This window comes from Spinacia oleracea, chromosome 4, assembly GCF_020520425.1.
Source record: "Spinacia oleracea cultivar Varoflay chromosome 4, BTI_SOV_V1, whole genome shotgun sequence".
NCBI lineage: Eukaryota > Viridiplantae > Streptophyta > Magnoliopsida > Caryophyllales > Amaranthaceae > Spinacia > Spinacia oleracea.
This window is the reverse complement of record NC_079490.1, coordinates 186,552,772-186,573,363: the sequence shown is the minus strand read 5'-3', so window position 1 is coordinate 186,573,363 and position 20,592 is coordinate 186,552,772. Positions and strand designations below refer to the sequence as shown.

The following is a 20,592-nucleotide window of genomic DNA, read 5'->3' as shown; positions in this document are numbered from 1 at the left end:
ACAACAAATATCTCTGGGGCTGAGCTTGAGTCGTATTTTTTGGTAAGCACGACAAGACATGGCCCGACCCATTACATATACCGACCCGTTCAAGCCCACGACCTGTGTCTCCGCCCAAAGCTTGGCCCACCCCACAACCACCTTCAATTCGGAGTAGTTTGGTAGCAATCACAAATTCTTATTTATAAGGGTTATACAATAAATATTGTACACCAGAGTAAAAATTAACTCAAAATGTTTAAAAGTTAAGCTTAATATGTAAAAGTTATACATTTTTTAGTGATAATTTTTTCATTTTAATAAAACTTATTTCTTCAAAATCACTAATAAATGTATAAAATTAATCATTTAACTCTTTAAAATGTTTATCTATCAACGTTTTTTTTTACTAATATAAAATTTAATCAAAACTAGGTTAAAGTTACAAAAAAATGGGTAAAAGTTATCTTGATATACAATAAATTTATTGTGCACCTAGTGCGCACAAGACCTTTTGGGTAGCAATAGTCAGAAGTCACAACTGTCAAACCGGGTCTTCAGATTAGAACTACTTGTGTGGTTGTGTCGGGTTAAATCGACTAACGGTTATGTGGGCCTGATTCAAGTCTATCTATGTTTGTTTGACTGATCTCGGGTTGGGCCAAATTTTGACATTTCTGGGCTTCTGGCAATGGCGAAGAAGCCCAAATCTCTATCCTCTCAAATTCCCAATTATCACTCCACGACGTATCACTGTACTACGAGTTCTTCACTTCTCATTTCGCTATTTCCTCCATTTCTCATTCTCAGTATTCAATCTCCCGATCAAAACAGTTACACTCTTCAAATCTGGAAACTACTTTTCAGTGAAATCGAAATTCAATCCTTGAATCAATTTCAATTCAGCGTACAAACAAATAAATTTGAAAGGTATGTATATTTTCTCATTATTATTCATCTTCCTTACTAGTTCGTATATTTAACCCTAATTGCTATTGTTTGTTCATTTTAATTTATGTTTTCGACGCTTAATTAATGCCAAATTTGTTCTTTAGATTGCTACGGGTCCTTAATAATGCGCCATTGGTTCAATAATGTAATAACATTGGTTCAGAATTAGATTCCAATGTTTTAGATTGAACAGGATGTTTCTTTTCTGGGGAATTTCAGACATACTTCAATTCAATATTTTGAGTATTTATTTTTGAACTAGAAGCAATTTCTGTTTTTAGGGGTTCAATTTGATTGATAATTCAAGCTTTATAAGAGAAATCACAGGAAATTAAGAGGAACTTGTGAAATTGGACACCAGGGTGGGGAGTCGAAAGGCTATTTATTAGCCTCGACTATTATTAGCCCGGGCGGATGTTGTTATGCTTGTCTTCTAATCTTTCTTAATGGTAAGAAACCACAACCTCACTGCTATCTGTTTCACCTAGCAGCTAGTGCCCCTCTTAGGCCAGAGAAGGTGGTGTTGGCGGAGTGGGGACTAGGGATGGGAAGCGGCTAGGGGGAGAGATGGCTGGAGATCGTGTGAAAGGGAGAGTTGCTGGAGAAGGTGGGGGTATTTCTATAGGGGCTGATAAGTGACAAATGTGGTGGTGAATTGGTGATGTTGCCATGTTGGGGGATCCCGGGATGGCTGTTGTAGTAGTGGTTCGGATGGAGGATTGTTGATGCAGTGGTAGTGAGGGTGGGGGATGGCTGCTACAGTGGTGGTGAGGTGTAAACTACAACTTTTGAGATTTATTTTGACTTGGTGGTGAATGAGAATAAGTGCACTACGTAGGGATGTTTTAAGCAAAGTTTCCTACAAGTTAGATGCTTAGGTAGGGGTATTTTGGCTGCAGCAACGAATTTGATATTCATTTAGATGCTTCACAACTAGAGAAGTTGATGTGGTATACTTTTCATTGATGTGAAGTTCTGGTTTCAATAGGTTCAATGAAGTGGCATCACATTGTATAGAAACATGAAAATTCACTGCTCGCTAGCTTCTAGCCTTCTACCATGGAAATAGTTAGTTAGTTACATACATAGATTACTTGAGTCATTAGGAGCAGGTGCAACTGGAAAGCTATCTCCAAGGATCCAAATGTAATGGTAATTCATTTCTGATTGTTAGCAAAAGGAATATCTAGCTAGTCATTCATGATTTTTGCTCTATAGCATTGAACTCCTTCAAATTTACAGTGGTCTTTGTTTCCTTCCATTGCTGAGAATCTTTTTGTTGTCAATTTGTGGGCTTTCCCAGACAAGCACAAAAATAGTTGTGATAATATTGTGGTCTAATCAATTTATATTATTGATATACAAAGTAGTTGCACGTTGAAGAGAGATTTATTGGAACAGATCTTACTAAAAAGCGGTCTAATCAATATATATTATTGATGTCGAAGTAGTTGCACGTTGAAGAGAGGTTTATTGGAGCAGAACTTACTAAATAGTATATCAAAGTCTTCTTTCTGCAAACTTTTTACATCTCATTTGACTCGCTCTTCATCTTTCAAGAAACTCAAAGTTTCCCCCTTTTGAACATGTCTAGAATGATGTTTTGAGGCCACTTCAGACTGTTTTATTTCATTGTTATATGATTTTTATCTAGCTCATTAGCTAGCTAGAAAAGGCCAGTGTTCTCTTGACTTTCCAAATAGCAAACTGTCATGAGTATCATCGATTTCATATTATTTTATACTTTTGTTTCTTTTAACAAGTTTAGGTTGCCTCGTCATTAGCTTAAGACGTGTGCTGGCATATGGCGTTCTGCCATTCCACCACTTCTACTTGGCATACAAGGGATTTAGGGAATTAGTTCCTGAATATATTTCTCTCTCGAAAAGTACTGTGTTAGAGCTGAACAGAGGACCTGATCATGCATACAGTTCAGTTACTGCAGTCGATGCCTTGTATTTCTAGCAGGTATATCCTCTTTGTTCCATCGCATCTGTTCCAAGGTCCCAAACATTTCCCCACCCCAAAATAATTTATCTTTTCATTCTCTAGCTATTGTTTTGAGGTAATTCATAGCTTGATGCTTCTGTTTCCTGCACTGAATGTTGAATTGCTTTCCATTGTGAATGTTAGCTTTAAGTCCCAGAGTTGCTGGACCAAGTGCTGGAGAGATACAACTGGACATCATAAATGGACGAATATCAGAACCCTTAATTTCTCTCAATGTGCTCAAAGACCTCATGGTGCTAGAAGATTTATTAATGTACCAAAACCCATCCAATCTACAGCAGTGTCAGCCATTCCTAATTCAAATGACGGTTTAGCAGCTGTACCAACCGATGAAAGCTCAAGCATAAATCATTCTCCCACTCTTGAAATGGAGACTTTATTCGCCAACTGGTCACCTCCCAGGTACTTATGGAGAGGGTTATCAGTTCTCATTTTGGCAGGGCAAGTGATATACCGGGCCCTCAAGGGTAAAATCCACTGGAAAAACACTCTCCAACAGCTGGAAAGAGTTGGTCCAAACTCGGTTTCGGTTTGTCTTGTAACATCAGCTTTTGTTGGCATGGCGTTTACCATCCAATTCGTCCGGGAATTCACGCGGTTAGGGTTGAACCGGTCCATTGGTGGGGTCTTAGCTCTTGCCTTTGCTCGGGAATTAAGCCCTGTAGTTACATCAATTGTGGTGGCAGGTCGTATTGGAAGTTCGTTCGCTGCAGAGCTCGGAACCATGCAGGTGTCTGAGCAGACTGACACACTGAGAGTTCTCGGGGCAAATCCCGTTGATTACCTAGTCACACCAAGGGTAATTGCTTCTTGTGTTGCTTTGCCTTTTTTGACCCTGATGTGCTTCATAGTTGGGATGGCAGCTAGTGCCTATTTGGCCGATAGTGTATTCGGAGTTAGCCACATAATGATATTGGACTCTGCTCGGAGAGCTCTTCGGCCATGGGATTTAATTAGTGCGATGATAAAATCCCAGGTTTTTGGTGGAATAATTGCAATTGTGAGCTGTGCTTGGGGTGTAACAACTATTGGTGGTGCTAAGGGTGTTGGGGAGTCTACTACTTCAGCTGTTGTTTTATCTCTGGTTGGTATCTTTATTGCAGATTTTGTTCTTTCTTATTTTTTCTTCCAAGGGGCTGGGGATTCACTTAGGAATTGTGTATGAACTCTTTCCTTTTCAGTTTTCAGCTTGCAATGTCTATTTTTCGCCGAATTTCATTTGTTGATCAGAACTAGGAAAGAAAGAGTTATAAGACGACTCTATAACATTCTTTCCAGTACATTTTTACTAATATATCTGTAATTTGTATGATTTTCTGGAAATGTCAAACTTGATCACCCCAAGCAGAGGGAATTCATTGTTAATACAAGCTGAATTTTTTTCTTCTTATTCTTGAATTTAGAAATATTGCTTAAAATATCACTTGTTCCCTGTAACGATCAAATTTTTTGTTCCAACCTTTTCATAGTTAGTTCTTACTTAAATTGGGCTAACAAGTAACAAAATGTTGATATCAAGCTTGAAAGTGGAGATTCTTTTATCTTTCCCTCATACTTCAAAGTGGATACTCTATCAAGAAATCGTTAGGGTTTAGGTCTAATCAGAGCCCTTCAATTATTTACCGAATCGAGTGGGAATATATGCCCAATATCATTCCATGAGGAAAAATACATATATTGAAGAGTTGATTTCCTGCAATTATCCACATTTGACAGCTCAACTAATGTAATATTAAAATTAAAAGTTTTGGATAGAAACCATAAGGGTCATGAAATCTCCTGTATTTTCTTATGATCATTTCCTAGAATTTATGTTGTTATTACCTTTTTTTGGGCTTTAAGACTTTGATTGATATACAATTATACATATTCCATATCATGCAACATCTTATGGGAATATGAAATTCTTTTTTATCTCACCTTTACCTATACAAGGGAATATTTCCCTCTTTTGGGAACAATTCTCCAGAATCTGAAGTAAATCATTTACATGCAGAAGTAAATCATTATAATAATAACAAAAATAGTAATAACAAAAATAATAATAATAATAATAAGACCACATAAATAGAGGAAAAAAGGTGGGAAAGCAAACAGTAGAAGAAGGAGCTTTGTCCCTTTCATTTCACTGTCTGTAACATACTCTTGAGCAACTATTGTCAATAATGTGACACAACTTTACCAATTGTTGAGAAAGTTTTTTTTTTAAAAAAAAAAAGAAAAAAAGAAAAGGTTTGAAAATCTGTGTCTTTCAAGTGGCAATCAAACATTCCAAGCTTCAAATTCCAAGAAATTACAGAGTTTTCAGGGTTTTTCTGTTTTGAAACTCAGTTTTTGGTTTTTGATTGTCAACTGTCATCATGTCTTTCTCTTTTTCCCTTCAACAACTCAGATGCTCTCCTTGCCGTCCTACACCAGGTTTGGTTTCCCTCTCTTTTACCATTTTTACCTTCTTCTTGTTTCCACTTATGTTTGTTTGTGCATGTGAGGCAACAGACATTGCTAGTTTATGCAGTGTGTATATTTACTGTGTAATGGTTTTTATTTTCAACTGTAAGTATCCAGTTCTAGGCACTTTCTCTGACTTTTCTAATGATACTTATTGGGCAGCTTTTATTAGAGCTTCCTGTTCTTTTAACAGAACATCAAATGATGATATACAGGTAGTGTAATTCTGTTATTCACTCTCCTACATTCTAACAGTAAAATATTTCTATATTTAACAAACAAGTTATGTCAAAACTTGATAAGCAGAAGTTCGAGGATGCCAAGGAGAAAATTCGAAAGATGTTTCAAAAAGTTGAACTTTCAGTATCAGCTTACGATACTGCGTGGGTAGCAATGGTTCCTTCTCCTGCTACTCCAAATACCCCTTGTTTTCCAGGGAGTGTAGATTGGATATTAGAAAACCAGCTGTGTGATGGCTCTTGGGGTCTTCTTGATGTATCCTTAGTCAAAGACTCGCTTTCCTCCACATTAGCTTGTGTCCTAGCCCTCAAAAGATGGTCTGTTGGCGAACAACAGATGTCACATGGTATATATATAACTCTAAGGGACTTAGACTCCGTTTGGTTTGGTGTTAAACGTTTTCAGTGCAAAATGATTTACCATGGAAAAACACAATTCCAAACTAGTTTTCCTTTGTTTGGTTCCTTAAAAGAAAATTGGAGAAGGTGGTGAAGAATGGGGGGATGAAGGGGGGATGAAGGGAGAGGGAGGTAAGGAGGAAAGGTGGAAAAGTGGTTTCCCTCCCTTCCAAATGTAAAAGGTTTTTCCACCTTTGAGGGAGTTATGGAAAATTGTTTTTCATCCCTTGTTAAACCAAACAACGCAAAATGATTGAAAAGGGGTAAATCATTTTCCATGAAAACGTTTTACACCCTACCAAACAGATCCTTACAGGATACCGCTTGAGTTCTTTAGACTTTAGAAACTGATGGATTTTCTCCTTTGGCAGGTCTCGACTTTGTTGTGTCAAATTTTGCTTCAGCAATGGATGAGGAGCAGCATTCTCCGATTGGTTTTGATGTCATCTTTCCTAGTATGGTTGAAAAAGCTCTCACAATGGAAGTGAATCTTCATTTGGTACCCACTGATATTGATGCTATGCTTCAAAAGAAGGATTCAGAACTCAAGAGGTATAACAGTTGTTCATTTCAGTTCTCTTTTCCACTGCTGTGTTGTTTACAACTTCAATCAAGATTTTTCTGTTTTCTCTTTTTAGAATTCGTGGAAAGAACTCGAAGACAAGGAGTTTATATTTAGCATATATTGCCGAAGTGATGGGAGGATCACAAGACTGGAGAATGGTAATGAAATATCAAAGGAAGAACGGTTCCCTGTTTAATTCACCTTCTACAACAGCAGCTGCTCTTTCTGAGCTCCAAGATTCAAACTGTTACAGCTATCTGTCTTCAGTCTTGCAGAAATTTGCAAATGCAGGTTACCTGTTTGTTTCTGCTATGTCCATTCTATCAACACTTACGTATTATTAGACTTTGAATTTGTATTTTACGCTTTATTTGGGTCCTTTCAGTACCGACTATGTATCCACTTGATACATATTTCCGGCTTTATATGGTTGACACCCTTCAAAAGCTGGGAATCGGTGGACATTTTAAGGAAGAGATTGCTTCTGCATTATATGAAACTTCCAAGTAAGTTCTATATTTAACTTGAGTCAATATGAAAGTATTATCATTGGAATTTTCTGTGAACTTGATGTTAATGAGCAGACAGTGGGAGCAAGGCGATGAAGAGATATTTTCTGATGTTGTTACCAATATGATGGCATTTCGGCTGTTGCGTGATCATGGATATTGTGTATCTTCAGGTATGTTTTAATACTTTTCATCATCTGTTTTGGTGTTTAAATTTGACCGTAAAATAAATTTTACATATTGTTTGTATAGAAATGTTGGCTGAAAAACATGATGAAGACTGCTGTCTGCACCAATTTGGAGGGCACTCAGAGGAGGACATTAGATCTGCTTTGGAACTTTTTAGGGCATCACAACTTAGAATATATTCCCATGAATCATACCTAGAGAAGCAAATATCAAATTCAAGGAACTTTCTTGAAAGGAAAATCTCTGAACATTCAACCCAAGTAGACAGATTCAGCAAAAACCTAATCCAAAGGGTACTATATAGGTTCATAAATAAACACATGCTTTTTTCCTTAAAATACTGGGCGGCATTGTCAGGCTTACACCTTTCTGATTCAGGTATCTGACAGCCTGAAGAGTCCTTACCATGCGAATTTAGAGCGCTTGGAAAGCAGAAAATACATCGAGCATGATAACTTGGATGAAATAAGGGTTTTTAAATCTGCTTTACGGTACCATCCTGAATTCCTGATAAATTTTTCAATTTTGTTTGGTGTTATTTTGGTAAGTTGACTATTAATTTTCAAGTGTCCATGATATAACAATATAACACACTTCTTATCTCAGCTGCATTAACTTTTGCAATGAAGTTATCCTACAACTAGCCAAGGATGATTTCAGTTATTGTCAATCCATACATCTCCAAGAATTCAAACAACTTAAGAGGTATAAATAAACTGATGATAATTTCAAATGTAGTTGGAGTTTGTTACTCATATTAATTACCTAATCAAATTCACTGAAAGTATGCTCCATACGAAAGCAGATGGGTTGCAGAGAGTAAATTGGATCAGCTAACCTTTTCTAGGAAGAAGCTTAGCTACTGTTACTTCTCTGCTGCAGCAAGCTTTTCCTCTCCAGAACTAACTGATGCACGCATTTCATGGGCAAAGAACAGTGTGCTGACCACTGTGGTTGATGATTTCTTTGATGTTGGCAGCTCCAAAGAGGAGCAGCTAAATCTTATTCAGTTGGTTACTGAGTATGTGTTCCTTCCCCACACTCTTTACCCAAAGAAATTGCGTGCTGTCATTGAAAATTGGCTGAAATTGTCAGGTGGAATGCAAATAAGAGTATTCAAACTTGTTCAGAGAACGTTCACATCATATTCTCAGCTCTCAAAGACACGATTTCTGATATCGGAGATAAAGCATACAGATGGCAAGATCATAGCATCACAAAGCACTTGGTTGAGATTGTAAGATTTAAAGTTCAGAACATTGGTTTTAGGCCACTAGGGTGATCTTTAGTTGCTCAATGTTTAATTTTCTTCTTTTTTTTCTCTTTACATAACAAGATAGTGTTATTTAACCTGTTTCTTGGGACTAATTCTGTGACAGTGGCTGAGTCTTATAAAGTCAATGTGGAAAGAAGCAGAGATGGTAAGGAACAGATCAATACCAACAGAGGAAGAATACATGGAAAATGGCTACATATCTTTTGCCTTAGGACCAATAGTTCTTCCAGTTCTGTATTTCATTGGTCCCAAGCTATCCGAGGAGGTTATTAAAAGTGATGAGTACCATAATCTATTCAAGCTGATGAGCACTTGTGGCCGCCTCCTCAACGATTACCAGGGCTGTCAGGTAAGTCACTTTAAATTTGTCCCGGTATAAACTTATCTGAAATAAATTTATCATTAGAAATGGTTTGCTCATTATTATATTATGAAAGAAGATACATTGTTTTATATTTGACATCAGAGGGAAGCAGAGGAAGGGAAGCTGAATGCAGTGTCTTTGCGCATCCATCACGAAAATGGAACTATCAGCAAAGAAGACGCCATTGGAGAAATAAAACAAAGAATTGAAGACAAAAGAAGAGAGCTGCTGAGAATGGTATTGCGAGGCGATGGTGGTGGTGGTGGTGGTGGTGGTGGTGGTGGTGGTGTAGTTCCAAAAGATTGCAGGGAGGTGTTTTGGAAGATGAGTAAGGTGCTGCACTTTTTCTACATGAAGGAAGACGGGTTTACTTCAGATGAGATGGCAGGTGCTGTAAAGGCAGTTCTCCATGACCCCATTGATAGAATGTAATTGAATATTGCGTAAATTCGCATTTGAGAAAGAAAAATAAATGGCACAATTAGCTACAGGGTTAAACAACTTGAATGCTGATTTGATTAAATTCAACTTTCAGTTCCTACATTATTCAAGATATGGAACCATTTTTGTCTATTATTATTAAATTTAAGCCATCAAATTAACATAAACCTAACAGCATTCAGACAACTCTTTGATCAATATGCCAAAAGCTCAACTGTTGCTAAAATGATTTCTTCTCATACGATACCAAGCCATGCACTCCGCCTTCAACTTGTGCTGCACCAGTTCGAGCCTATAAACAAGACCATTCAAACACTTCAGATCTCATGAGCAAACAGAAGCTCTACTGAATACAACAACAAATAATAAAAGCATACCATACCTCAAGTCTTAATACTTCTGATCTCAAAAGATCATGGGCCGACTGAAGCGATGAGGCACCAAGATCCTGGAACCCTTGTTTAACTGCATGCATCGCGTAAGGCACAAACTTTAGAACTGAACCCTTATCTGCAACAGCTCCAACAACACCTTGTGCAATTTTAAGCTTAGACTTGTCCCCGAGATAACGTTGATCACTTCCTTTTGTCATTGCTTCCAGAGAACCCATGCCTCGATATTTCTTAAGACGGCGACCATCCTAAACAAGAATATTATCTCAAATACATCAAATAATAGATTCTTTAGGGTATAAACGTCAAATTTTAGGACACTTTTGAGCTAACAGACTAGGAGAGAAAAACAAACATGCAGCAAGATGTACCTGAACCACATAAGCACCAGGAGCCTCAGTGCTACCAGCCAGATAGCTTCCCATCATCACAGTAGATGCCCCAAGAACCAGGGCCTTAACAATGTGACCGGAGTTTGATATGCCCCCATCAGCTATGACAGGGACACCACATTGTGCGGCAACAGATGAAACTTTGTACACAGCAGTAGCCTAAGCATCCAAGAAAGATTTTCAGTGATATAGTTTGCTAAAAATCAAAAGTATAAAATAAAGAAAAAAAAAACAAGTGAAGCAACCTTCAGAACCTCAGGACTCAAGTCATGCAAGCATTTTGAGCTCAGATAAAAGGTAACTTTAGACAGAAGGAAATCCATTTAGCTTTGTTTATTTGAAAACAGAGTGTAAAATGATGACTGCCTCCCAAGGTTTTAATATTTGTTTGATTGTTTCTACCTAAAACCAATCTGAAGCAAATAACAGCTGCATAGTCTCGTGAGTGGTCTTCTCTCACATAAAATGTACTACATCTGACGATAAACTACCAGTAATGCTTCCATTATAAATACCTTTACACCAGACAAATCTGATTATTTTGATAGAAACTGGCGGATATCAAGCCTATGCCTATCCCTCCCCAGTCAATAAGGAGAAAGAAAACGGATGCAGTCCCATCACGAAAATAAAGAAAATTCACAGTACACAACAATCAGAAGCAGCTACATCATTCCATATGACAACATTTCACATTTTGTATAAATCCGAAATCACTAGAAAAATAGTCAACTTGGTCTTCACCTTAACAAAGATAAAGCACACAAAGTACTGAAATTACCTGTCCTCTTCCCACTGCACAGACTTCCTGAGTGGTACAAATTGACCCAGATCCCATGCCAACTCTTAGTCCATCAACTCCTGCTTGAATCAAGTTTTGAGCTTGATATTTAGTCACCACATTCCCTCCAATGACATCCAATTCTGGGTAAGTCTTCTTTATATACTTTATCATATCCAGCTGATAAATAGAATTCCCTTGAGAGCTATCCAACACGACAGCATTAACCCCACCCTTGACCAAATATTCCAACCTCTCCTTATCTGATTCTCTGGTCCCTATTGCAGCCCCCACCAAGAACTCCCCATTTGATGCTAAAGAAGGCAAACCTCTCTTTGGTAGTTCTTGAAACCTCTCTATATCCTCCAATGTCATCAAATCGACAACTTCACCATCAGTCTCTCTCACAGTTGGCACCAATTTAACCCCTTTCTCGCCCAAAAACCCAGCAATTTGGTCCAAATCATAGCTATTTGGCACTGAAAAATCCAATTTTAACATGTAATCACAAACTCTGCCATCCTTATTCTTCAAGCTCACCCAATCAGATTTTAACACATAACCCATAACCCTTGACTTCCTGTTCCCTGTCTCGGTAACCAAAATCACACTCGACGAACCAAAATCACTCTCTGATTCAATCACATCTGACGGGGATTTGATCTCAAAGTCTGAAACAAAAGGGATGCGGCGGGACTTGGCAGATTGGAGGAGAGAGAATTGCTCAGAGGGGGTGTTGTTGGAGTGCAATATACCAATCCCACCAAGGGCGGCCATGGCTACCGCCATGTAAGACTCAGTGACGGTGTCCATAGGGGAGGAGACACAAGGGATAGATAGAGAAATGTTTTTTGTAAGCTTGGTATGAAGCTCAACTGCATCAGTAGGGAAATCAATGTAATGAGGGAGAAAGATAACATCATCATAGGTATATGAATAGCCCTGATTGAAAAGCTTCTCTGCTGCGAAACCATCCTCAAACAGATTTTGGGGTGCTCCTGCCATGGCTTCAAAATTCTGTATTACTTGTTCAATTTGGCCTTTAAAACCTAAATCAGCACAACCCAAACGAAAAGTTAAACACCCACTTAGCAGCAACTACGGATATACGGCAAATGGTCAAAGACGTGCATTGGAGACTGTGAAATTTACGAGTGTTGCAACAAAAACAGAACAGCTGAATATTGAATATTCCTTTCAATCAAAAGGAGTACCTTTTCAATTCATCACCCAGTTATGAAAAAACAAATTAACGATAGCATAATCTGATAATAAATGGAAAATTAATCACCCACTTAGCAGTTGGTATCAAGAACAAAAAGATGGCATGATTCACAGTGGTTTGACAAAATATTAACAATTTTATTTTTGAGTGTAGTTTAATCAGTTTTTTTTGTAGCAGAAAAAATATTTGATTTTCGATTTTCATTGTATTTGTATTCCTCTACAAACCCTAAAATGAAGCAAAACCACAAATTAATCTCATAACTAACATGCAAATATGCAATTTACAACAAATTTTTTTAGTACAATATGAAGGCACTTCCAATGTAACAAAATTTGCAATCGCAAAAAGAATTTACCTTAGAAAACTGAAGAGAACTGTAGGAGGTGTGGGGCCGGAGGCGGTGGAATATAGAGATGAGCCGCCGTGAACTTTGGACCGCCGGTAGCCTTGTTACGGTAGCGAAGGGGATTAGGGAAGGCGCCTTGTAGAGTTGTAGTTGGTGTATGTCAAATTGTCAATTGTCAGTATTCAGGTAAGGGCTTGGATAGAATCAAGAGGGAAAAAGTGAAACAAGAAACGCTCCAGTTCATTTATCCACGTGGGCCATAAACAGATCAAGCCCAGTGCAAAGAGTTTATTGGGCTTTGACTAGAGCTATCAACCGGGTCTATCATTACTTATGAATCGGGTTTAATGGGTTCGGCTCATTTTGGATACTCCCTCCGTCCCGGAATACTCGCAACGGTTTGACTATTTGCACTATTCACATAATTCACTTTGACCCTATTTTATTAATAGTATATGAAAATAAGTGTTAGCATATAATATATTGTTGGCTTCATCTTAATATATATTTTCATAATATTAATATTTTATAAGTTTTTATAATATATAGTTGAAGATATTGATGGTCAAAGTTGTGCATTGGCAAGCGTGTCCGGTCAAACTGTTGCGAATATTCCAGGACAGAGGGAGTATTGTTTTATGCGGAGTTGTTGTGCTCATATACATATTGAATACGGAGTATATATTTTTGTTTCTGGAGTTACTTCAGTTTTTGTCCAATTACGTTTGAAGCAAATCATTTTAACTTAGGTTTAGACTACTTTATTTCAAAAGAAAAAAAAAAAACAAACTCCTAGCTTTACGTCTCAAATTACTCTGTGTGCTTCATTAAACTTTTCAATATCAACCGGATGTTTGTCCATTAGGTAGGAAAATTAGTATAAATGAAATTTTGTAATAATTATTTGAATGAGTATTTTCTAAAATTTTGGTAATTTTGGGATTACGTAACAAAAAAAATATATGGTCAATCGTCTACCTATTAGACGCGGTGCGAAATAATTTTTTTAAGAGTCCAACATGTATTTTGTAGTTTGAAGGGGTTACAATTTTTTAATTTTTTAGCTTAGTAAGTTGTAAGCTCATGTGTATTAATTGTGTATACACCTTCATCAACAACAAAATGAGTAGGGTGATGATAAAGGTCGCAAGTTGCGACAATATTTAGTTGTCGCAATCTTACGTGTCATAATTTAATTGGTACATATAGGCGCCACGTAGGACATGCGTCAGCGGAATATTTTTACTATCAATGCAATATTTTTACTATAAAAATTTGTAAATAAGGTAATCGATATAAAGAAGGAAACAAATTAGAATATTAAGATTTTACTACCTTTTTATTAACATATATAATAGGTTATATAAGTAAAATATTTTAGTTTCCAATTTAAAATCATGACACATAAGCATGTCATGTCATCATTGTGACACGGCTTAAAGGTCGCATGTTGCGACCTTTATCATTTTCGAAATGAGTAACTATGTGGGAAAAATATGTGTATGATGCCCAACAAAACAATACTCCCTAAAAAGTGAACAAATTTTCAATTTAAAAGCTTGCTAAAAAAATAAAGGTGTTGATAATGCATGTCAAGTTAATGGTAGCTAACTCGACCGAAGTTTAAATCTATCTTGTTCAATTTTAAATTTGCCTTGGAAATTTAAAAGTTTTTAGATAATGCATGTTTTTTTTCTTCCTACATTTGCATTGGAGTATAAAAGTTAAGATAAATAATGATTTTAAAGGTTAGTGATGTTATTGACAACAAAAAATTAATATAATAAGGTTCGAATACAAGACTTCTCATTACCATTTTATACCAACCACTAATGAGTACAAGACCTCAAGTTTGAAAAATAATTTTCATTGTCATCTTAACCAACCACTAATTATTGTTTATCTATGCACATTAATTTATAAATGTTAACCTGAAGTCTAAAAAAAACTAAATCTTTATGTTACCTTTTATTTCATGTGGATTATATTGGAATAAAAATAATGATTAAAGCATTAGGAAAACCATGAATTAAACATGATAACATAAGTCTCATAAAAGCATCAACTATATATATGTCCTGCATATATCTAATTAACTTAGTTCATTAGAAAATAAAGTAAATGAATTGTAAGATGATCTAATTGAAAAATTACTTGCAATGATAAATGTAGTGTGCCTGTATAATTGACAAACTTAATGAATCTCTTCACTTTTATGGACTACATGTACTTAGGTTGAATATTGAGCTAAAGAAGAATATCAACTTTTAATTATTTAAAGTAGCAACCAGTGCATGTCCATTTCCGATGGAGACAAAGATTCATTTGTTCTTTTGGATGTTGGATGTAATGGACTAAATCAAAATGGCTCTTAAAACCTCTTCGCTTCCTTTCCATGAAGTAGAAGATGGTCTTCCTGTTATCGTCCTGTTAACGTTTTTGAGTCAATTGAAAACAACCTATCTGCAATTGCAGGGGTAAGGTTGCGTACACCCGACCCCCATTACCCCGCTTTTTACGGGAGCCTCTTTGAGACAATGGGGTAATGATAATGATGATAATAATGATGAGCAACCGGTGCATCGTCCGGACCACACACTAGTTATGTTATTAAAATAACCCTGAACCTTTTCTCTATTTTAACTATCAGTTTTCCGCGGCGTCAATTGTTGAGAGTTTACTTTGGTAGTTTTCAAGTCAAGTTACAGGTTCTTTACTAGTATAATTCATTGTCATCTCACGTGGAGTTTGACGGAGCCAAGTTTCTTATGCATAAGCTAGCTCGGTTCACCAATATCGTTTGACTCATTAACATTTCAAATCGAGTTTACTCAATTCATGTTCGAATAAGCTAGGAAGCACGAAAACACCGTCTGACCTGCGTGTCATGTGTCGGAGACATATTGGACATGGATACTTTATAGACACGTGAAAATATGTGTCCTACACGTGAAATCAAGTAGTCGGCTTTCTTTTGAAATATTTGTACGTGGGACACGGACCGAATACGCGGTGGACACACCTGTTGGACACATATTGAACACATATTTCAATATTAGTTAAATTTTTAAATTTTTACTTTCTTTCTCAATTCTTTCAAAGGTCCAGCGCGTTTTTGTAAGCCCACAAACTCATTATCAAAGACTCAAACCCTCATACTCTTTGTTATTGTGGTGCATCTGTTAGTACTTCACTCTTCATATCTATAACACTTCTTCTTGTTGCTTCTGTTGTCTTAATTGGTAAGCATACATTTGTATTTTAAATATACAAGGTCGATGTATGATATATGCAGATTCGTATGTTTTAATCAATTGTGAATCTTTATGTTTTGTGATAGTAATCGTGTATTAATGACAATATAATAAATTTTTTTTAATTAATGATTGTGATTTTTTTTGATACTTATATATTTTTTTTTTATTTCTCATATCCACGTGTCCGTATTTTCGTACCCGTATCGTGTCCGTTTTGGTGCAACCTAGCGAATAAGTTGTCCCCAAGTAGCTCAACTCGTTTCATTAGCACCCTTTCTTCGGTTCACCATAGGACTTTGAGTGGAATGACCCATCCGGCCCTCCATTTCCGATTTCCCGTCAGGTCGTTAATGTCTTATCTCTCCTGCCACCCGCACCAACGAGTCAGCGATGCCACCGCCCTCGACCAACCGCCTTGACGCAACATCAGACCACCGCTGCCGAGAGTATCACTAGCACCACCAGCGCCTCATTCTCATTGGCATTCATACATACATTCGATAGTAGTAAATTCATGCTTTGCTTTGAATCTGTCTTGCTAAATTAAGGTTAGGTTCTCTTCAAGTCTATAAACTTCGGTTCATTTTCTGTAAAATTATACTGTATTTGTGAAATTGAATTTCAATTTGCAACTTGGTTCAAAATTGTTAATTAGGTTTTACAATTTCATTGTTCTATCCTTGATCAGTTATTGTAGTCTGATTATTGAAGTTTGAAATACTTTTAATAAACTTCATTGATGATTTATAGTGAATTCGCATCTGCTATATCTTTGAATCTTTGATTATAAGCCAGAGGAAGGCTACAAATTGTACTTAATCTAAGTAAATCTATATTGTGGATGTGTTGAAGTTTGCACATGTATTAGCACTGAAGTGAAATTGTTCCAAACTTGCAAATGTGAAATCTATAATTGTGATTTGGGGACAATTGCTTATTGTTCATGCTAAAATCTGTGTACTGTCTATGGATAATTTTGAACATTGGACGGAGATTGGAGTTAAAGGTCGATTCGTTTACTATTTTCACCTTGTGTTTTCTACTCGTTATTAGGGTAAATTCAGCTCTCCGGCATAGGTGTATTTTAATTGAAGATTAAAGCAGAATTTGAATGTGAATATGTTATAATCTGGCCTTTATGACATGTTACTGATCTGTTGAACTTGTATGGTAGCAAAAAATGTATAGGCATTTTCTTCATTGCATGGTTGAAGTTGTGTACAAGTTTGCTTATATGGAGTAGTAGACTAGTAGCCAATTCATCGACCCCTCAAACATTGCATGTTCATGATTAGTTGATGTAATTGGCTATTCTGTGACTTAAGTCATTACTACCATGTAATATGATGAAGCACATGAGATATATCTTGATTTTTCTGATGTGTTTCATTTGAGACGATGCTCTATTATGGCTTGTTTAGTTTTGAGCACATGTGTTCATCGATTTTTTTTTTTGCAAAACTATGAAAAACTATGTTGTTCTGAAACAAATGCAACTTCTACAGGATGTTTTTTAAGGTTCTTACTTTTGAAAGTAGCGATGTCAAATGAATGCAGTTTCGAACTGAATACCAGGGTAAATGTTTATTCATACAAGATGAATTGCAGCCTTTGCATGAGTAACCAAACTCTTGCATGATAGGAGTTTTGTTACTCATGCAAAGGCTGCATTCATATAAGATCATTAAGAAACAAGGGTCACAAACATATCATTTACACAGGAGTTTGGTAAATTTCCTGCTTATATTTTTATATTGGACTCACAACTTCACAAAAATATCATGTTTCACCATCTTTTAATCCACCCCCGTACCTAAGTGTGATATGTGGATGACAGTCATAGATCCCACAGAATATAAACACAAGTCAATATGACAATCATAGATGCTTCCAGAGTATATTCGGCACAAAAGATGATCAAAGGCAAGGTTTGTGTAACAGGGGCCTCGGGGTATATAGCGTCTTGGCTGGTCAAGCGTCTCCTTTTATCTGGCTATTTGGTCGTTGGAACAGTCAGAGATCCAGGTACATCCATTATCCTATATTCGATCTTTTTGTTATTATTTACCGCTGTTATTAGTTTTAAATAACAGCGGTAAATAATAACAAAAAGTGTTAATGTATTCTTACAAGTTACATTTATTGTAATGCGAATAAATAGGAGATGACAAAAAATTGGAGCATTTGTGGAGGCTTGAAGGGGCAAAAGAGAGGCTGAAGTTAGTAAAGGCTGATTTAATGGAAGAAGGAAGCTTTGATGAAGCAGTTATGGGTTGTGAGGGTGTTTTTCACACTGCTTCCCCTGTTGTTGGAGTCAAGCAAGATCCAAAGGTGAGCGAGCACTCCTCTGTACCAAAGTAACAATATAATTTCATACTTGTTTCTAAAACATTCAATTTTCCGACTAGTTATTTACTGGAAATAAAATCTTGTATATTTTCAGACAGAAATTCTGGAACCTGCAGTAAACGGAACACTGAATGTGCTGTCTTCATGCAAGAAGAACCCATCACTGAGACGCGTGGTTCTTACCTCGTCTTCATCAACTGTTAGAATAAGATTGGATATTGACCCTGATGTTCCACTTGATGAATCAGTTTGGAGCTCCACTGAAGTTTGTGAAAGATTCCAGGTGCTCACAGTCTCCTAAATGTATCAAATGCATTAAACTTTCTTATTTTCTTATCATGAAATTTGAAACTGTTGTTTATGGAAGTGGTTAACAACACGTCCACCCGAAGTTATTTGTTGAATTTTTTTCTATAATATCATCCGTTCTAAAATACTTAATATATTTTGAGAAAGTATTATTCGATGAGAAATGACAATTTTGCAAGGTTAGGAGTTAATTTGATACTCCTATATGTTTAGTTTGGAAATAATGAAGGGATATATAATCATGCATTGGTTGCATAAGTATAGGTATGGTATGCGCTATCCAAAATCCAGGCAGAGAAAGCAGCATGGGACTTCTGCAAGGAGAACAACATCGATTTAGTGACTATCCTTCCTGCTTTTATAATTGGACCTAGTCTTCCTCCTAATCTTTGCTCAACTGCCTCTGATGTTCTTGGCTTGTTTCAAGGTATCTAGTTAAACTTTTTGAATTATTTGTGATTTAGCTATCATATATTTGTTCAAACTCTAGTTAATGGAGTATACGACAGTATAATTTTACTCGCATAGTATGGAAGAAAAACGATAGACCCATGAACTCTATTTGTTTGTAAATTTATCATATTATTGACACCTAAATATTCAAATTACAGGAGATACTAGCAAATTTGTGTTTCATGGAAGGATGGGATATATTCACATTGATGACATAGCTCTGTGCCACATCTTGGTTTATGAACGTGAAGAAGCGCATGGCCGATACATTTGTAGCTCCACTGTAATGGAGCATTATGAGTTAGCATCTTTTCTAGCATCCCGATATCCATCTTATCCTATTCCGAAAGGGTAAATTACTCCATCTTTTACTGTTTATTTAATAGGTTCATCTTTAACTGTTTGAAGGCTAGTATAAAAAAAAATCCTGTAGTATTTTCCATACGGTATAATGTTGATGTCTGATTTCCTAAAATCTTGTGTAGTACTCCTTACGAAGTACATGAAATGTGCATCAGTATAACAGCACTACACCAAGTCCCATAAACTATGAGGAAGTATAAATCAATATCAGATAGTATGTTTTTACAAAAATATATCACCCTACTAAACGACAAAATAGGCTAAAGACAAACGCTAAAGGACAAAATCAATTTTTTTGGAAAATGGCATCGGTTTTTGAAAAATGGCATCAGTTTTTGAAAAATGGCATTCTTTTTTCCAAAATGGCATTTGTTTTTGTAAAATGACATCGGTTCTTTGAAAAATGACACTTGTTTTAATGCTTGTCTTATCCCTATTTTGTCGTTTAATGGGGTGATATGTTTTTGTGAAAACATATCTGATATGGGGCACGCCGCAATCATAAACTATGGCATGCACACAAGAGTATCAGCATCGGTGAATGGTACTCTTGGGTCCAAACCCGGTTTCTTCTCATGTCAGACATGTGTTTTGTGTAAATTTTCAGGTTTACGAAGCTGGAAAGACCATACTACACCTACAACACTTCCAAGATTGAGAGTTTGGGGTTCAAGTTCAGGCCACTAGAAGAGATGTTTGATGATTGTGTAAACTCACTTGTAACTCAGGGCCATCTCCAGTAACCTAAAATATCTACTTTTGAGTCTTTTAGACAAAATTGCTTAATGCACTTGATCATATACTTTTAAGAATTGTTATTAACTTGTTATCAAATTAAATACAAGTATACAACAAAACCTCTTGCAAGAGGGAGGCAATCTCCCGCGAAATAAGCTACGGCAATCCAAACTCTGTTGACATGATAACCAGAAAAATACACAAAGTTATTAGTACTAACATGACAAATATCCTCACGCATCGTGTGCATATAAGACTAGTTCATCCTAATCCTAATGGAGCCCTTCATGCACCTTTGTATTTAATTGCCTTCACCATTATTAAAGCATTTCCTTTACCTGTAAGGCTGTAAGTGACCAAGCTGCTGCGTCCCGATCATACCGAAACGGCCCCAATTTGTTACTTCTTCTGTTTCAAAATACACGCATTACTTGTTTTTGCCTGTAATTCTAGGAATGTTAGGCTTCATTCTATTTGACTTATTTTGGCTGAACTTATATTATCTGAATTTATCTCAACTAAACTGAACTTATTTTATCTGAAAAAGAATTATTTTGTCTGAAATAAACTTATTTGTGTGTGAAAATGTCTGGAAAAAAAAACTTATTTTTATA

General features: G+C 36.4%; 4 protein-coding genes across 7 annotated transcripts; 3 read left to right on the top strand and 1 right to left on the bottom strand.

Annotated features, from left to right (window-relative positions):
- Positions 1-655: 655 nt before the first annotated feature.
- On the top strand, positions 656-4,330 carry LOC110782636 (protein TRIGALACTOSYLDIACYLGLYCEROL 1, chloroplastic). Of its 3 annotated transcripts, XM_021986810.2 has the most exons (3): positions 771-909; positions 2,699-2,898; positions 3,064-4,330. In XM_021986810.2, exons 2-3 carry the CDS (start codon positions 2,852-2,854, stop codon positions 4,103-4,105), a joined length of 1,089 nt encoding a protein of 362 aa, XP_021842502.2. In that variant the 5' UTR covers positions 771-909; positions 2,699-2,851; the 3' UTR covers positions 4,106-4,330. The 3 variants fall into 3 exon arrangements, with proteins under 3 accessions (XP_056699296.1, XP_021842502.2, XP_021842503.2); XM_056843318.1 differs by lacking the exon at positions 2,699-2,898 and having other exon boundaries at positions 656-909; XM_021986811.2 differs by lacking the exon at positions 771-909 and having other exon boundaries at positions 1,459-2,898.
- A 719-nt stretch (positions 4,331-5,049) lies between these two features.
- LOC110779336 (ent-kaurene synthase, chloroplastic) lies at positions 5,050-9,513 on the top strand. Its single transcript, XM_056843317.1, has 14 exons — positions 5,050-5,358; positions 5,551-5,603; positions 5,695-5,974; positions 6,398-6,578; positions 6,665-6,882; positions 6,977-7,097; positions 7,176-7,273; positions 7,353-7,582; positions 7,668-7,780; positions 7,896-7,994; positions 8,095-8,310; positions 8,385-8,526; positions 8,669-8,914; positions 9,032-9,513. The coding sequence occupies exons 1-14, from the start codon at positions 5,301-5,303 to the stop codon at positions 9,359-9,361; spliced, it is 2,385 nt and encodes a 794-aa protein (XP_056699295.1). The 5' UTR covers positions 5,050-5,300; the 3' UTR covers positions 9,362-9,513.
- LOC110779335 (inosine-5'-monophosphate dehydrogenase 2) lies at positions 9,416-12,700 on the bottom strand. Its single transcript, XM_021986808.2, has 5 exons — positions 12,519-12,700; positions 10,936-11,984; positions 10,134-10,313; positions 9,753-10,010; positions 9,416-9,662 (listed from the first exon to the last, which is right to left on the bottom strand). The coding sequence occupies exons 2-5, from the start codon at positions 11,938-11,940 to the stop codon at positions 9,591-9,593; spliced, it is 1,515 nt and encodes a 504-aa protein (XP_021842500.1). The 5' UTR covers positions 11,941-11,984; positions 12,519-12,700; the 3' UTR covers positions 9,416-9,590.
- A 4,571-nt stretch (positions 12,701-17,271) lies between these two features.
- Positions 17,272-20,097, top strand: LOC110779337 (tetraketide alpha-pyrone reductase 1). 2 transcript variants are annotated; one of them, XM_056843316.1, is made up of 7 exons: positions 17,303-17,342; positions 17,708-17,791; positions 17,928-18,097; positions 18,210-18,398; positions 18,689-18,851; positions 19,036-19,228; positions 19,848-20,097. In XM_056843316.1, exons 1-7 carry the CDS (start codon positions 17,318-17,320, stop codon positions 19,981-19,983), a joined length of 960 nt encoding a protein of 319 aa, XP_056699294.1. In that variant the 5' UTR covers positions 17,303-17,317; the 3' UTR covers positions 19,984-20,097. The 2 variants fall into 2 exon arrangements, with proteins under 2 accessions (XP_021839549.1, XP_056699294.1); XM_021983857.2 differs by having other exon boundaries at positions 17,272-17,791.
- The last annotated feature ends 495 nt before the right edge of the window (positions 20,098-20,592 follow it).

Excerpts from the sequence above, each read along its gene's own strand:
- LOC110782636 (XM_056843318.1), top strand. The coding sequence starts at position 671 with ATGGCGAAGAAGCCCAAATCTCTATCCTCTCAAATTCCCAATTATCAC. Across the intron at positions 910-3,063 it reads CAAACAAATAAATTTGAAAG|CTTTAAGTCCCAGAGTTGCT; the intron begins GTATGTATATTT and ends TGTGAATGTTAG.
- LOC110779335 (XM_021986808.2), bottom strand. The coding sequence starts at position 11,940 with ATGGCAGGAGCACCCCAAAATCTGTTTGAGGATGGTTTCGCAGCAGAG. Across the intron at positions 10,314-10,935 it reads GTGCAGTGGGAAGAGGACAG|GCTACTGCTGTGTACAAAGT; the intron begins GTAATTTCAGTA and ends TTGGATGCTTAG. Across the intron at positions 9,663-9,752 it reads CAGAAGTATTAAGACTTGAG|GCTCGAACTGGTGCAGCACA; the intron begins GTATGGTATGCT and ends TCTTGTTTATAG.
- LOC110779336 (XM_056843317.1), top strand. The coding sequence starts at position 5,301 with ATGTCTTTCTCTTTTTCCCTTCAACAACTCAGATGCTCTCCTTGCCGT. Across the intron at positions 7,098-7,175 it reads GCATTATATGAAACTTCCAA|ACAGTGGGAGCAAGGCGATG; the intron begins GTAAGTTCTATA and ends GTTAATGAGCAG. Across the intron at positions 8,527-8,668 it reads CAAAGCACTTGGTTGAGATT|TGGCTGAGTCTTATAAAGTC; the intron begins GTAAGATTTAAA and ends ATTCTGTGACAG.
- LOC110779337 (XM_021983857.2), top strand. The coding sequence starts at position 17,638 with ATGACAATCATAGATGCTTCCAGAGTATATTCGGCACAAAAGATGATC. Across the intron at positions 18,098-18,209 it reads GAGTCAAGCAAGATCCAAAG|ACAGAAATTCTGGAACCTGC; the intron begins GTGAGCGAGCAC and ends GTATATTTTCAG. Across the intron at positions 18,399-18,688 it reads AAGTTTGTGAAAGATTCCAG|GTATGGTATGCGCTATCCAA; the intron begins GTGCTCACAGTC and ends GCATAAGTATAG.